The following is a 14,954-nucleotide window of genomic DNA, read 5'->3' on the forward strand; positions in this document are numbered from 1 at the left end:
TTTACACAAAAACAAATACGAATTCTCTTTATTTATAAACCTTAGTATTTTATATGGTTTGATTACTAAAAATAAATTTACAATTGCTTTTCTAGTAGTTTGACACTTCATCACTGAATCACAATAATACTCTGTTAAAATAAAAGGACAATATTTGTAAAATATATTATAAAAATTTTAGATAATAAAATGAAAGAATTTTTATATAAATTCTTTGTACTAAGAATATCATTAAAATATAATATGAAATAGAAAATTATGTAAAAATTATTTAAAAAATACAAAATCATTCTTTTTATCATATTTCATAAATCACTCCGGTAGTAATTCTACAATCAAAATATACTATGGACAGTATTGATTCTACAATGGGTAATGAACAATCCTACAATCAATTATCAATTCAACCAATACATATAATTCACATTTTGAAGCATAACCTTTCTATGTCGAGTGAATGATTGGACGAAAAATAAAAATGACTATTTTTAATTATAATATAACATTATGATTCTCAAATCAAATGATTGAATGGTAAAATTAACTCGATTACGTCAATTAATATATTTTCGGATAAAGTTAATTATAAAACCTGCTGACTTGATAGATAGGAACCCGCCAAATTTTTTAAAATGTTTGTTGTAAAAAGAAGTTAAAAAACCAATTTAAATATAAATATTTATTCTATCCTATAACAGATGGAACTCAACAAAGCGTTATGTTTGATAAGATAACCTCAAGGATCACAAAATTGTGTTATGGGTTGAATATGAATTATGTGTTGCCAGTAATTATTATAATTAAAAAATTATATATATTATATATTTAAAGCCCTTGATAACTCAAAAGGTTGTTAATGGACTCTATCCAGGTGTTACAACTATTGAATTAGACAATTTAGCAGCTGAAACTGCTGCTACTATGACAACCAAGCACCCTGATTATGCCATATTAGCTGCAAGAATAGCCATATCTAATCTTCATAAAGAAACAAAAAAAAGCTTTTCACGTAAGGATTATATGTTTTATATCATTAAAAGTTGAGCACCTTAATTTATATGTGTTTAATTTGTTTCTTTATTTTCTTATTAAATAAGAAATATTTTTAATTAAAAAATTAAAGAAAGTATTAGTGATTTGTACAACTATGTTAACCACAAAAATGGATTGCATTCACCCATGGTTTCATATCAAACCTTTCAGATAGTAATGGAAAATGCAGAAATTTTGGATTCAGCCATTGTTTATGAAAGGGATTATACATACAATTACTTCGGATTTAAAGTATATGAATTTCTAAATTTTCATATTACATATTAGAGGTTGTTTTTCATCTAAATTGGCCCATATAAATTTTTTTGGTTTATAAAATAATTTTATACAAGTTGCCTAGCCCTACTTATAATAAATTTTTTGATAAGAAAGGTATAAATTAACCTGATTCTAACAATTAGAAAAATTCGGAAAAATAATCTCCTGGCCCATAATATTTTGTACAAGTTTTCTATCTAAAAAATATTTCTACTTGGGGATCTGAAACAGTCTGTACTGACCTCAAAAGTATCAATCCAAGTCATATTCAACTAGTTTTGATAAATGGCTCAATTTAGACATTTTTTTTAAATAGGCTAACTCAATATTTTAGTTTAATTACCTAAGCATAAAGATTTTTCCCCTTGGTGACATTTTATATATCTATTGGCAAAATTTTGAGGCTTAAGTAATAATATTTTGGCTAAGATCTTGATCTAACCATTTTTAAAAAATTAGCAAAATTGGGTCTAACAACAATACATTTAGCCATCATTGCCTATATTTTAAATGAGATGATTATCTTAAGGAGAATAAATAAAACAATATACATAATCTTTTGTGAAATTTAGCTGGTTATTAGAAAAAATATTGATTTTTTAATGATATACCAATATAAATATTGGTTAGGTTATTGAGTCTGGGTCAATTTTATACTAATATCAGATTGTTGAATAAATTGGTATTGACACAACCCTAAAATGAACTATGATGATAATGTAAGGGAACATGTAGTTAGAAATAAAATTGAAACCACTAGGTAGAACATACAATTAAAAAATTTTAAATTAAACTATTGTTCCTTTTTAGGAACACATTATGTTATTCTAAAAATTAATTTGTGTTCATAAATTTTTTCTATATCTTCATGCAATGTTATTTAGTTTTAGAGGCACACCCATACTGGCCAATCCGATATTAAATTCCTATTGTTACCAATGCAATATCATATCTTATTGTATTCTATACTAATTGTTAAAATTTTTAATGCATACATCTACGCATCAGTATCTATAATTTAGCTATAACATAAATCATTTAAATATATTATAATGATAATTAGTTATAGCTTATATTCACGAATCTAAAAGTATATTAAAATATTTTTATTGATAAATCACGTTTTTAATATAATAACAGTAATCTATTTACATAATAAACAATATGTGATGAAATTTGAAATAAATTTTTTAAAAACTAAGACGCCATCTTATCGGATTGGATGGTAAAAAAAAATATCGATACACCCCATTTAGTTTTATACAACATTATGTATATCTCATATGTTAGAAACAAATAAATTATCTTAACAATAGTAAAATTCATATAACAATGAAAAAAACTTATGGTAAATAAATAGCAGACCCAACCCTAAACCCAGCCTGAGTACATGGGCCTGACGTATTTTAATTTTTTTTAAAATATACTCTGACTGGAAAATATCCGGGCCAGACCATATTTTAAAATATCTCTTAAACAATTAATTATATATATTCTTCCACAAGGTAATCAATATTCTTTTCAAATATAGATTCATTCATTTAAACTGATAATGATATTTTTACATGTTCAATTTAAAGAAAAAATTAATAAAATTAGCAAATTGGTCAAATAATTCGAAAATTGGAACAGATTATTTCATAGTTTAATTGTTGAATTTTAAATGCACTTGGAATTGTTGATTTAAGATTTCTTTGACTTACTTATAAGTTTGAGGAAAGATTTAGCCCCTTTTACCGAAAGAACTGGAGGTTGATACAATCAAAAGTATAACATATGTTATCAACAAATCAAAGGTTAATCTAATTTCTTTTTGTATTTGTCAAAATTTAACTTTAATGTTAACTAAGCTTAATGTTAACTATATGAAAAAAATGAGACTAAATTCTAAAATAAGAATAAACACAGAAAGGCAACTACTGAATTAGAGAACTAAATTAAGAATTATAAAATAAAAGAAACACGGAAAGGAAACTACTAAATTTGAAAACTAAATTAAGAATTCTAGAAAACGTTCTTTAGGCATATATCTTTATTAAATAGAATATTCATCAAATTAAAAAAATTATTCATCAACTTTATTAAAATTAAAAAAAGTAAATTTATCAACAAAAATGACTGACATTTTTTTTAACTATATACAATAGATAAACAAATATATATATACATATAAAATGATTGACATTATATTACAAAATGTATCATTTACGACATGCCACCCCTTTATGGGCTGTGGCACACCAAAAAAAAAATATTTAAAAAGGGTCGACTTAAGCATATGCAGTATACATCATAAACGGGATGCAGCGGACTTTGTGGGAGTCCTCACAAGAGCAATTGATTCTCCTACAAATCCATATCATCAATAAGTTGGGCTTCCGCAGAAGAGGCGGACGTCATCGGAGCAGACCCGTGAATACTATTTACGGCTCGTTTAAGAATATAGTCGGTCGGGGGGTTTGATGTGCTGCTAGAACAACCGCTGGAGGTGCCAATTAACGCACCACTGTTGGCCAACGGAACCGGTCGCATAGGAGAAAATGGAGCTGGCCCTTGCGTTGCGTCAACCATTCTCCTTCAATAATGCTTGGCAGATCGTCCCATAGCGTTGTCATTGATCGGGGCTAGAGGTTGTCGACCATCTTTACCTAGGCTCGGACATTGACTACGGATGTGGTCATCGTTATGACAATGGAAACATCTTCTCTTACGGAGCCCCCCCCCCGGACGTCATAGAATTCTCCTGCGACATCGGTGCTTGTATAGTCATGCCGGTGTTTTTGGTTGTCAATGTTACTTGAATGTAACAAGATCCCAGATCGATCAAACGGCTGGTTGTTTCCATGTGAATGATAGAAGGGAATATTTGGATATAAGATTGAAAAGGGAAACACAAAAAAAAATTTTTTTTTAAAAAAAATTTAAATTTTACACAAAAATCTTTTAAAAAAAATTTAAATTTTATACAAAAATTTTATGATTAAAAATATAGAAAAACTTTCTATATATAATGTTTATTGCCATAAATATTATTATAATATATTTTACCAAAAAAAACTGATATTAATGTATACTATTTACGGCGCAAAGCACATTATAACAAAAACAAAACCTATTTCTCCCATGTGCTTCAACTTTCTCAATATTATCATCGACAATATCCCTTGGGGTGAGCGTCAAGTGAAACCAATAACATAACAGTATTTGTAAAAGTAATCTAACTCACTCACACGAATCCCCCAAAGTTAATATTATTCATTTCTATTTTTAAAAATAAGTTAGGAAAAATGTGCAACTATGGGACTGGGAGAAATAAATATTCAACACAACAACCAACTTTTCGACCAACATTAATAACACCAGCTATTTGAATACCCTTAAAAAAAACTTTCTATTCATTCAAGAAAAGATAAAAACAAACCCCGGTTCAATATGACCCGACCTCTTTCCCATTTCTTTATTCGATTGTCAAACAATCGGGCCCACACTTTTTGTCCCACTGCGAACCGTACCCCTAAATTTTACTTCCATTGAGGTAATAATCTTCCTTTTGGGTTTTAAGAAATCTAACGGACCCCGTGTTCGCCTACCTAAAAATAATTCTACAGGCGTAACCCCCTCTCGATTGCGAGAATTGAGGTAATACCATTGAGACATGTAAGCCTCCTCTTTATGAGTTCCAGCCTTTTTAATCCAATGTTTAACAATGGCTACCATCCTCTCAGCTTGTCCATTCGAGCTGGGATGGTATGGTGGAGCCAGAATGTGTTTTGTCTGAGACTCAACACAAAACTGTTTAAATTCTTCACTGACAAAAGCGGGTCCCCCATCAGACACTATTGTGTCGGGAAAACCGAACCGAGCATATAACTCTCTTAATTTTTTCACAACAATTTTTATGGTATACCCATGTACTTCTGTATAAAAATATATTATAATAATATTTATGCCAATAAACATTATATATAGAAAGTTTTTCTATATTTTTAATCATAAAATTTTTGTATAAAATTTAAATTTTTTTAAAAAAAAAAAATTTTTTTGTGTTTCCCTTTTCAATCTTATAACCAAATATTCCCTCCTATCATTCACATGGAAACAACCAGCCGTTTGATCGATCTGGGATCTTGTTACATTGTAACATTGATACCCAAAAACACTGGCATGACTATACAAGCACCAATGTCGCAGGAGAATTATATGACGTCCGGGGGGCTCCGTAAGAGAAGATGTTTCCATTGTCATAACGATGACCACATCCGTAGTCAATGTCCGAGCCTAGGTAAAGATGGTCGACAACCTCTAGCCCCGATCAATGACAACGCTATGGGACGATCTGCCGAGCATTATCGAAGGAGAATGGTTGACGCAACGCAAGGGCCAGCTCCATTTTCTCCTATGCGACCGGCTCCGTCGGCCAACAGGGGTGCGCTAATTGGCACCTCCAACGGTTGTTCTAGCAGCACATCAAACCCCCCGACCGACAATATTCTTCAACGAGCTGTCGATAGTATTCACGGGCCTGCTTCGACGACGTCCGCCTTTTCTGCGGAGGCCCCACGTATCGATGATATGGAGTTTTGGGAGAATCAATTGCTCTCGTGAGGACTCCCACAAAGTCCGCTGCATCCCGTTTATGATGTATACTGCATATGCTTAAGTCGACTCTTTTTAAATATATATATTTTTTTTTGGCGTGTCACAGCCGATAAAGGGGTGGCATGTCGTAAAATGATTGACATTTTATTACAAAATGTATCATTTACGAATATATATAAAATGATTGACATTATATTACAAAATGTATCATTTAAGACAGTATTTATGACAATTTATTTCTTAAAATCGCGATTATACCTTTTTTTCACTTCTTTTCACATTTGACTTTATAAGATGTTTTTACTGTGTATATCCATAATTTAATTTAAGAAAATAGCGTAAAAATGTTTCAATAAACCCTAAAAAAAATGGTATACAAAAACTATATAGGAAACTTGTGTTAAGAGAAAATATACGAAATATTAAATTCTTCTCAATTGACCACCTATTTTATGGTCTGCTTTAAAAGATTGGACATCGTTTATCCTTCACTTTTATATGGTATCTTTGAAATGTATTTTTAAATACTAGAATACTGTTTACCTAGCGGAAGAATATATAGTTTAAAATTCCACCTTTCTCGAAACTTTTTTTTTTTAAAAAAAAGAGCAATTTTCTAAAGTTTAAATAACTTGGAATAAATAAATTGTCTGAATACATTTAACTCAAATAATTAAATAAAATGTTTATATTATCTAATATTTTATAGTATTCAAATTTGCCGACAGATAAAAATCGGATGCATTCCTATCCAACACGATTTAACAGCTGATCAATTTTTTTAAAAAAAATTTAAGATTAATATTAATAAAGAGGAATATATATCTCATAAACGGATTTTAAAAAATCGAGCAGCTGTTAAATCGTGTCGGATCGGAACTGATTCCACTATGAATGGGGCCTTATGGACTCATTAGAAAATGTATTTTGGGGGTAGGTTTGAACCTCGACAAAATTTTAAATGTGATTTTGTTGAATTTTTTAACAATCCAGTAAAGAAAAAAAAACTATATCGAACTGGACCTTTCAAGAAAATAAAATATAGGGATTGTAGGTTGGACAATTTTTTTTTCCTCTAAAAAAATAGCCAGACTAGGGCTCTAAATTTGAGCATTTATTTAAATATTATCGAAATTTTATAAATGTATACAATATATAAAAGAACTAGCTAGATCCAGACGGAGAAGATCCAGTACCAGATTCATAGATCTTAAATATTTTTTTTTATAGCCACACTCCTATATTTTTTTAAAATATATTTGATAAAAAAAAAATATAAACCAATTATTCGTAGACCCTGGAAAGATCCTACTTGCTGAAGATAGACGGTAAAGTAGCTGAAAGGCCCCAGCATTTGCTCATGAGGGTTTCTGTTGGGATCCACGGGAAAAATATAGATTTGGCCCTGCAAACCTACGAGCTCATGTCCACCAAGTATTTCATACACGCCTCACCTACTCTCTTCAATTCGGGTACCTGTAGACCTCAATTATCTAGGTTATTCTCAATTAACTTTTTTTCGAAATTGGAGGGGTATACTGTTGCTAATCAGCTGATTCAATCCATATGGTCTTACTTATTTTTTTTAGCATTATGCTTTTGATCGCAAAACTCTAGTCAACATCAGGCCCTTTTCCAGACAAATATAAATAATTTTTCAGTACATGGCCATTAACTGATATACCAGTCAAAAAAAAATAACATCTTAATATTTTGATCCATTTCACTTTTATAAAAATGAAAGCTGCTTCTTGCTAACCATGAAAGAGGATTCGATAGAAGGAATATACACCACTTTGAAGCAATGCGCTCTTATAAGCAAATCCGCTGGTGGAATAGGCCTAAACGTGCATTGCATCAGAGCTTCCGGTAGCTATATAGCTGGAACGAATGGTAATTCCAATGGACTTCTCCCAATGCTTAGAGTCTATAATAATACGGCACGATACGTGGACCAAGGAGGGAATAAGGTTATTTTTTAAAGAAAATAATGAGAGCTAATCATATCTGAAAAAAAAATCTTATATTAGTTGCTATATCTGGGTCAAATTATAAAAGTTTTTTGAATCTTAATTTGTTTTTATTTTGGTGATCTTAATTCCCGCTTCAATATATATTTATAATAATGATTTTTGCAACTTGGAACCCCTGGGAATGGGAGAAATTTAGTAAGTATTTTCTAAATAATACTCAGAGCCAGTTTTGGTTCGGTCCCACTACAGTACTCAGATGGAACTATTTAGCCGCCAGTTTCGTAATATCGTATCCCAAATTATTTTATTTATTTTTTTCTTTCAAAGAGACCTGGAGCCTTTGCTATATACCTGGAGCCTTGGCATGCCGACGTTTTCGAGTTTCTGAATTGCAAGAAAAACACTGGTAAGGAGGAAAGTAGGGCTCGAGATCTGTTTTACGCCCTTTGGATACCCGACCTCTTTATGGAGCGGGTTCAGTCCGACGGCCAATGGAGTCTCATGTGTCCTCACGATTGTCCAGGCCTTTGCGAGGTCTGGGGAAATGAATTCGCCGAGCTTTATACTAAGTATTTTTTTTATATTACCCCATAAGGAAAAACCCTTTTTAACCCTATAGAAAAAAAGGTCATATTTACTTGTTATGAGCTACAGTGTTTGCTAAACGGCTCTAACTCAATATGTTATCAGGAAAAAAATATTACGCGAGCCTTACGATTTTGCTTATAGGTGTCACATAGGTTTGAAACATCTATTAACCAAATCTCGCTCTTAGACAATATTTTTCTGGTTGCAACACTAGTTATTATGACGTATTTTTGCGAGATTTTTTTTAAAAGATGGAATATAATAACCAGCTGTTCATTTCATATCGAATATCTTTTTAAAGCTTACGGGAAAAGAATATAAAACAAAATCCCCCCCCCCCAAAGTGGGTTATATTTTGATGATAAAAGAAAATTAACTGGTAATCCGAAAAATACCATACGAGAATTTACCTTCTTTCAATAATAAGGGAAAAGAAAGCAAAACAGGCAGAGATAGTTCCTATTTTAATGATTAAAGATAGTTCAGAGAAGAAAAAAATCTAAATTGATAAGTTAATTTTTAACCCTATTAATAGCTTAACCTATCTAATGTAATAGTAAATAAAATAAAACTTTAATGGCAGTTATAACCTTAAATATCAATCATTCCTTACGAATTAAAATATTTTTTACAAGGTACGAAAAAGCAGGTAAAGTCCGCCGAACCATCAGAGCCCAAGAGCTTTGGTACGCCATCATTGAGAGCCAGACCGAGACCGGAACTCCGTATATGCTCTATAAGGATGCTTGCAATTCTAAATCCAATCAACAAAATATCGGTTTATATATTCATTCATACTTCATTTACTGTATTTAATTTTTGCTTTAATGTGCAAATGGAATTTAAAATTAATAAAAAATTTCCTTAAATTAAAATAATAAAAGGTACCATCAAATGTTCAAACCTTTGCACAGAGATTGTGGAATACTCCTCACCCGATGAGGTAATCCTCCCCCTCCCCCCTTCAATATTCCATATTGTCCTGCGTACACACATATCTGGATACATTTTTAGAAGACAAAATAAGACAATTATAATTGCTAATTTCATTAATATAGGATTCCCTAATAATACCCGAGACTTTGGTATATAAATACAAAACAGAATCTTACAATGTCGGGTTAAATAAATATGTTTTAAGATGCTTTTTGTGCAAATAAATTATTACTTTTATCCAATTTTTGAGAAATGGCTGATTTTAAAACATTCATTTTTTTGTTATGCTTGAATAATTTGTGAATCAGGGTTTAAAAAAATGAAAGACCAAAGAAAAATATATGTTTTGATTTTTTAAAGGTGGCTGTATGCAATCTGGCTTCCCTAGCCGTCAATAATTATGTGGAATGGGATGCTAACAAAAAGCCTTTCTTCAATTTCCCCAAACTTCAGGAGGTGACGAAAATCGTGACTGCTAACCTGGATAAGATCATAGATATCAATTATTACCCCGTGCCAGAGGTTACCATTCTTTTTTTCTTCTTATATCTACATCGTAAATGTTTAATAGTTTAATATTTGGAGAGGTTAGTGCAAAAATCTGGGCAATTTTAAAGGAAGAGTTCTAATAATCTCTTGATTTTTACTCTTCTTAAATCTTATTTATATTTTAAATTTAGCCTTTATTTTGCCCACACAATTTTTTTTAAAATGTATTTTATTTAAGGTCTAATTTTATTTTTACGCAGGCTGAAAGATCTAACAAACTTCATAGGCCGCTGGGTATAGGGGTGCAAGGACTTGCTGACGCGTTCATTCTAATGAGATATCCCTTTGATAGCCCCGAAGCTAAAGAACTCAATATCCAGATATTTCAATGTATTTACCATTCGGCTTTGACTGCCAGCTGCCAACTGGCCCAGAAATTAGGGATTTATTCATCTTACGAAGGAAGCCCAGTCTCTAAAGGGGTTTATTAAATATATCAATGAGAAGATAAAAAGGGTGTTTTTCTATCGTATCCATAAATGTACAGAATCAAACCTAAAAATTTACTAGGCTTTGAAATGATCCTTTGCAAAGTAAAGTGGTATATGAAATAAATAATTGATTTGTTCGTGAAACAAAAATGTAATCCAGGGGCTTAAGAGGAAGATAATTTATAAAGATGTTCAACATTTTATATTAAATAGGAATCTCTCTTTATGAAAACTAAAGAAAAACACGAGTTTAAATCAGGGAATTAAAACATGTACTAAAAAGAGATTTCATTTAGGATTCTGTCTTTCTGCAAATTTTGCACCAATTCGATTTTTGGATTTATTTTTTTTATTCACCATCATTTTTTGAAAAATGTCATAAAAATTCAATATTTTTATATGCAAAAAAAAATAATTAACATGAAGTATGGGGTTAAACAACCCTGAAATTTTTCCGTTTTTTGATGAATAAGGGCAATATTTGGTCTATTATTATTTTTGATTCAACATTTTAAAATCATTTTTTTTGTTACGAATAATATAAGATTAAGAAAAAGTTAATATCACATTTTTAGCTTATTCTTTCAAAATATTATATTTTTTAAAACTTTACAAATAAATTGAATTTGTAAAGTTTATTATTATTAGTAAATTCGACAATCCAAAAAAAATTAAACATTGTCCAAATAAGATTTTTTTTAACGATTATTGGCACAACCCTGGTGTCAGTTTTAAATATTTAATATTCTTGAAAAGGGCTTATACCTTCCTAATGTTGAAAATAATTTATCGTTTTAAAAAACTAATAGGTGTTCCTCGGGAGACTTAAATTTTATAAGCGAAAAACCTTATTTATTTTTTATTTTGTTAAATAAAGTTTTATTTTACTTTAAAATAGGAATTTTATCGGGCTTAATTACTATACCTATATTTAATTACCCACCAAATATTTAATTCTGGTCCAATCAAACAAGCCAATCCCTACAAATTATAATTTCGAAAATTTTATGGTCAATGTTAAAAGATACAAAATAAAAGTTAGATTTTTGCTCTACAAAATTTATACATCAAGGGACTATGCCTAACTGTTATGTCAAAAAATACAAACATTATAAAATGAAATCATAAACTTTTTAAACAATATTTGTAGGAAAGTTATTTACTGCCAATTTTTTGTAAATTTTAAAAGGGGCTTTGGTTGCACTTTTTATAAATCTTAAAAAGGGATTCTTGTAAAAGTCCCTTGCAAATTAGATTTCTTTCAATTTCAAGTTTGGTCTTTAAATTATTTCATACCTCACCCCAGCCCTCATTTATATTTTTTAAGCCCAGCCCTTTATTATAGCCAAATATCCATTTATCAACACTTTTTCAAAATGTAGAAGAGATTCTTAGTAGACACATATATCATGGTTGGTAAATAGTTTCATTTCAAAATAACCCTTCTACATCTTTCATCATCACGGGTATCTCCTGGGTGGTAGTGTTGTTAAAAAGTCCAATTCGGGTCTATTTTTAAAAACGGCCCAATTAAGATTATTATAACCAAAATAATATCGTGTAAGCCTGATGCCAGAAAGGCTTTTCTACTTGCAAAATCTTGAGGTTTACACAATATAATTTTGGCTCTAATCTTAATCGGACCATTTTTCAAAGACCTAAATCTGGCTTTAACAACACTACTGGGTGATATGATTTCACATCTTAAAGAACGAATCATATAACCAGAGACTTTGCAAAGGACCAAATTTTGGGTCTCTTTGATATACTTTTTTAAAAAAAATCATTTTGGGTTTGTTTCCAAAGGGAAATTGAAAATATGAGCTATAAGTGAATATTAAGCAATCCATTATATGATTTAATTAATTAATGCATATAGCCCAGTGCGAATTCTTTAATAATTTGAATTCCAAAGCCTGGCTTGGCCCGGATTTTTAAGATTATGCCCTTTTCTAACCCATTTTTGGGTGGGGATCTCTCAAACAATATTCTTATAAATAATCTTTCAAAATTAACATATGTTCATATTGCCACAATTCAGATGCTTCAATACGACATGTGGCCTGGCGTGAAACCTGCGAACACCGAGCATTGGAATTGGGACACTCTTAAGGCCGAAATAGCCGAACACGGGATAAGGAATTCTCTGCTTTTGGCTCCTATGCCCACTGCATCTACCGCTCAAATCCTGGGGAATAATGAAAGTATCGAACCTTACACCACCAACATATACACCAGGAGAGTTCTCTCTGGAGAATTTCAAGTTTATTACAATAAATATATTAGAGATGTACTAACTATACCAGATCCTAAAAATTAAATTTTCTATATTTAAATGAATAGATCCTGGACTGGATCCAATACAGTTAAAAAAAAAATTTTGTGTTTAATAAACACTAGAATTATGTAAAGATAAAATATTTCCAAGATTCTCTTCTGTTCAAATTATAATTTAGAGAAAGAATGAATTCCTTGGTTTAAGAACACTTTTACTAACTTCGTTAGCCTACATCTTTAAATAACGATAAATAAAAGTATCAAAATAGTAAATGTATCTTATCAATCAAAACTGAATTATTTAATCTTTTAAAGTTAGGATAATCGAAAGGTTCTAATCATTTTACCTACCTTTTTACGGGTATATATTCGGGTGACAAATTTTTTAACAGTTCAAATCCTATTATGTTCTGTAAATAACAACTTTTAATATCGAACTAGGTTCTTATACCTGCAAAAATCCAACGTCTGGCGAGGATCTGGTTTTTTTTAAAAATTTGGTTATTTGGGTTGACCCAAAAATTTTGGATTGATTCCATTTCTAATCTTTGTTATCGCTCCAGTCCTTTACATTTTAATTTTTCGTATACTTTTAGATAGTCAATCATCATTTGTTGAAAGATCTGACGGATTTGGGCCTTTGGAACGACGATATGAAGAACCAAATGATAGGTAGTATGGGATCTATACAAGTACGTTTTTCAGATTTCTTTTATATAAATCATTTTTAAAAAATAATTGCTGATTGGTGACCACTTAGTCCTTATCAAGCATCTTAGATATTCATTACTATATCTGTACAATTTGCCCAAATTTATATAACATTAAAATAGAGCTTTTGATACGAAGTTCCCCTTCAAATCTTTTATACCTTATATTCTTTCATTTTTCCACCATTGTTAAATACCATTTGCAAAAAAAAAGATAAAATAAATATTATGTTTATCTTTCAAAAAAAAAACAATTTATTAGAAGATAGGCTCTATCCCACCAAATATTAAAGCTTTATACAAAACAGTTTGGGAAATATCTCAGCGAGTTATTATTGATATGGCAGCTGACAGGGCTCCGTATATTGATCAGAGCCAATCACTTAACTTGCACATTGCTCAACCCACTTACGCTAAGCTTACGTCCATGCATTTTTACGCCTGGAAAAAGGTTTCCATGCATTTAATTTTATCAGCAAACATTTTTTTTATGCAAAGAAAAATCTTTGTTTATGTTTAAAATGTTGCGCATAATAAAAAAAAATATATTAGAATTATAAATCAAAAACTAATAATATTTTATATTTCAAAAAAATTATTTTTAAGTGTATTTTTATAATTTAACTTTCATTTTGTCTCTGAAAAATAAATTCTTAGGTCTATGTTTCTTCATTAGTTTTCAAGAAAAACATTTATATTTTTAATTAAATTAAAGTTAGTGATTTTTTGCTAAAATATGTTTAATTAAACAATTTTCAAACAGGGCCTAAAAACCGGGATGTATTACCTCAGAACCAAACCTGCAGCCAACGCTATTCAATTCACTCTTGACAAAACAAAACTCGCTAAGAGTATCGCAAATAATGGGGTCGTCGATACGGAAATAAATGAAAATGATACCCAATCAAATTCCGAAGAAAATGAAGAAAGCTTGGACAACATATCAGCCGACTCTCAAAACGTCGAATTTAAAAGGAATCACGACACTTTGCTCAAACAAAATGGCCGACCTGAGCTGGATGACGAAAATTTATCGGAGCACGAAAAGGCGAAATTATTATGTTCCCTCAAAGACAAGGAGGCCTGTTTAATGTGCAGTGGATGAAATAAAAGAAATTAATATATCCCTTCATATTTTTTTTTATAATTTTAAAAAAAAAAAATGTTTGTAATTATTTAGAAACTTATATTATATGCACCAGTGACATAATTTGTATATTAACCACCTATAACTAGCGTTGTTAAACATTGATTTTGGCCAAGATAATGTTAAGTGAGCCCTAGAGATTTGACAAAGAGAGGTTCTGTATTCTGCCACCTTTGAGCAACATTTCCAGGCTTTACGTAATATTATTTTGACTAAAATCTTAATCGGGCCGTATTTTTTTAAAAAATAATAATAATAAATATGAAAAATATAGTTTTAAACACTTAGGGTTCTAAATCAATTATTTTGATTTATGAAATATATGTACAACACTTAATTTAGTTAAGAAAAATTAATAATAGTGAAACATTTATCACATAATGCCAGGAGGTTTAAATAATTTACTATACAACTAAACACTCTTAACAAGATA

The 14,954-nt window shown here is 30.3% G+C and overlaps 1 protein-coding gene across 1 annotated transcript; it reads left to right on the plus strand.

The window, feature by feature from the left end:
- The first annotated feature begins 481 nt into the window (after positions 1 to 481).
- On the plus strand, positions 482 to 14,768 carry LOC135927398 (ribonucleoside-diphosphate reductase large subunit-like). The gene is made up of 16 exons (XM_065463369.1): positions 482 to 534; positions 580 to 651; positions 699 to 787; positions 832 to 1,009; positions 1,124 to 1,284; positions 7,205 to 7,407; positions 7,655 to 7,880; positions 8,211 to 8,452; positions 9,107 to 9,249; positions 9,356 to 9,414; positions 9,768 to 9,929; positions 10,157 to 10,378; positions 12,429 to 12,650; positions 13,261 to 13,356; positions 13,637 to 13,825; positions 14,138 to 14,768. Exons 2-16 carry the CDS (start codon positions 633 to 635, stop codon positions 14,477 to 14,479), a joined length of 2,553 nt encoding a protein of 850 aa, XP_065319441.1. The 5' UTR covers positions 482 to 534; positions 580 to 632; the 3' UTR covers positions 14,480 to 14,768.
- The last annotated feature ends 186 nt before the right edge of the window (positions 14,769 to 14,954 follow it).

Source organism: Gordionus sp. m RMFG-2023, chromosome 3 (assembly GCF_954871325.1).
Source record: "Gordionus sp. m RMFG-2023 chromosome 3, tfGorSpeb1-WG-v2, whole genome shotgun sequence".
In the NCBI taxonomy this organism is placed as follows: Eukaryota; Metazoa; Nematomorpha; class Gordioida; order Chordodea; family Parachordodidae; genus Gordionus; species Gordionus sp. m RMFG-2023.

Coding starts and splice junctions, on each gene's coding strand:
- LOC135927398 (XM_065463369.1), top strand. Junction 7,408..7,654: donor TGTAGACCTCAATTATCTAG/GTTATTCTCAAT, acceptor TAAAAATGAAAG/CTGCTTCTTGCTAACCATGA. Junction 13,826..14,137: donor ATTTTTACGCCTGGAAAAAG/GTTTCCATGCAT, acceptor ATTTTCAAACAG/GGCCTAAAAACCGGGATGTA.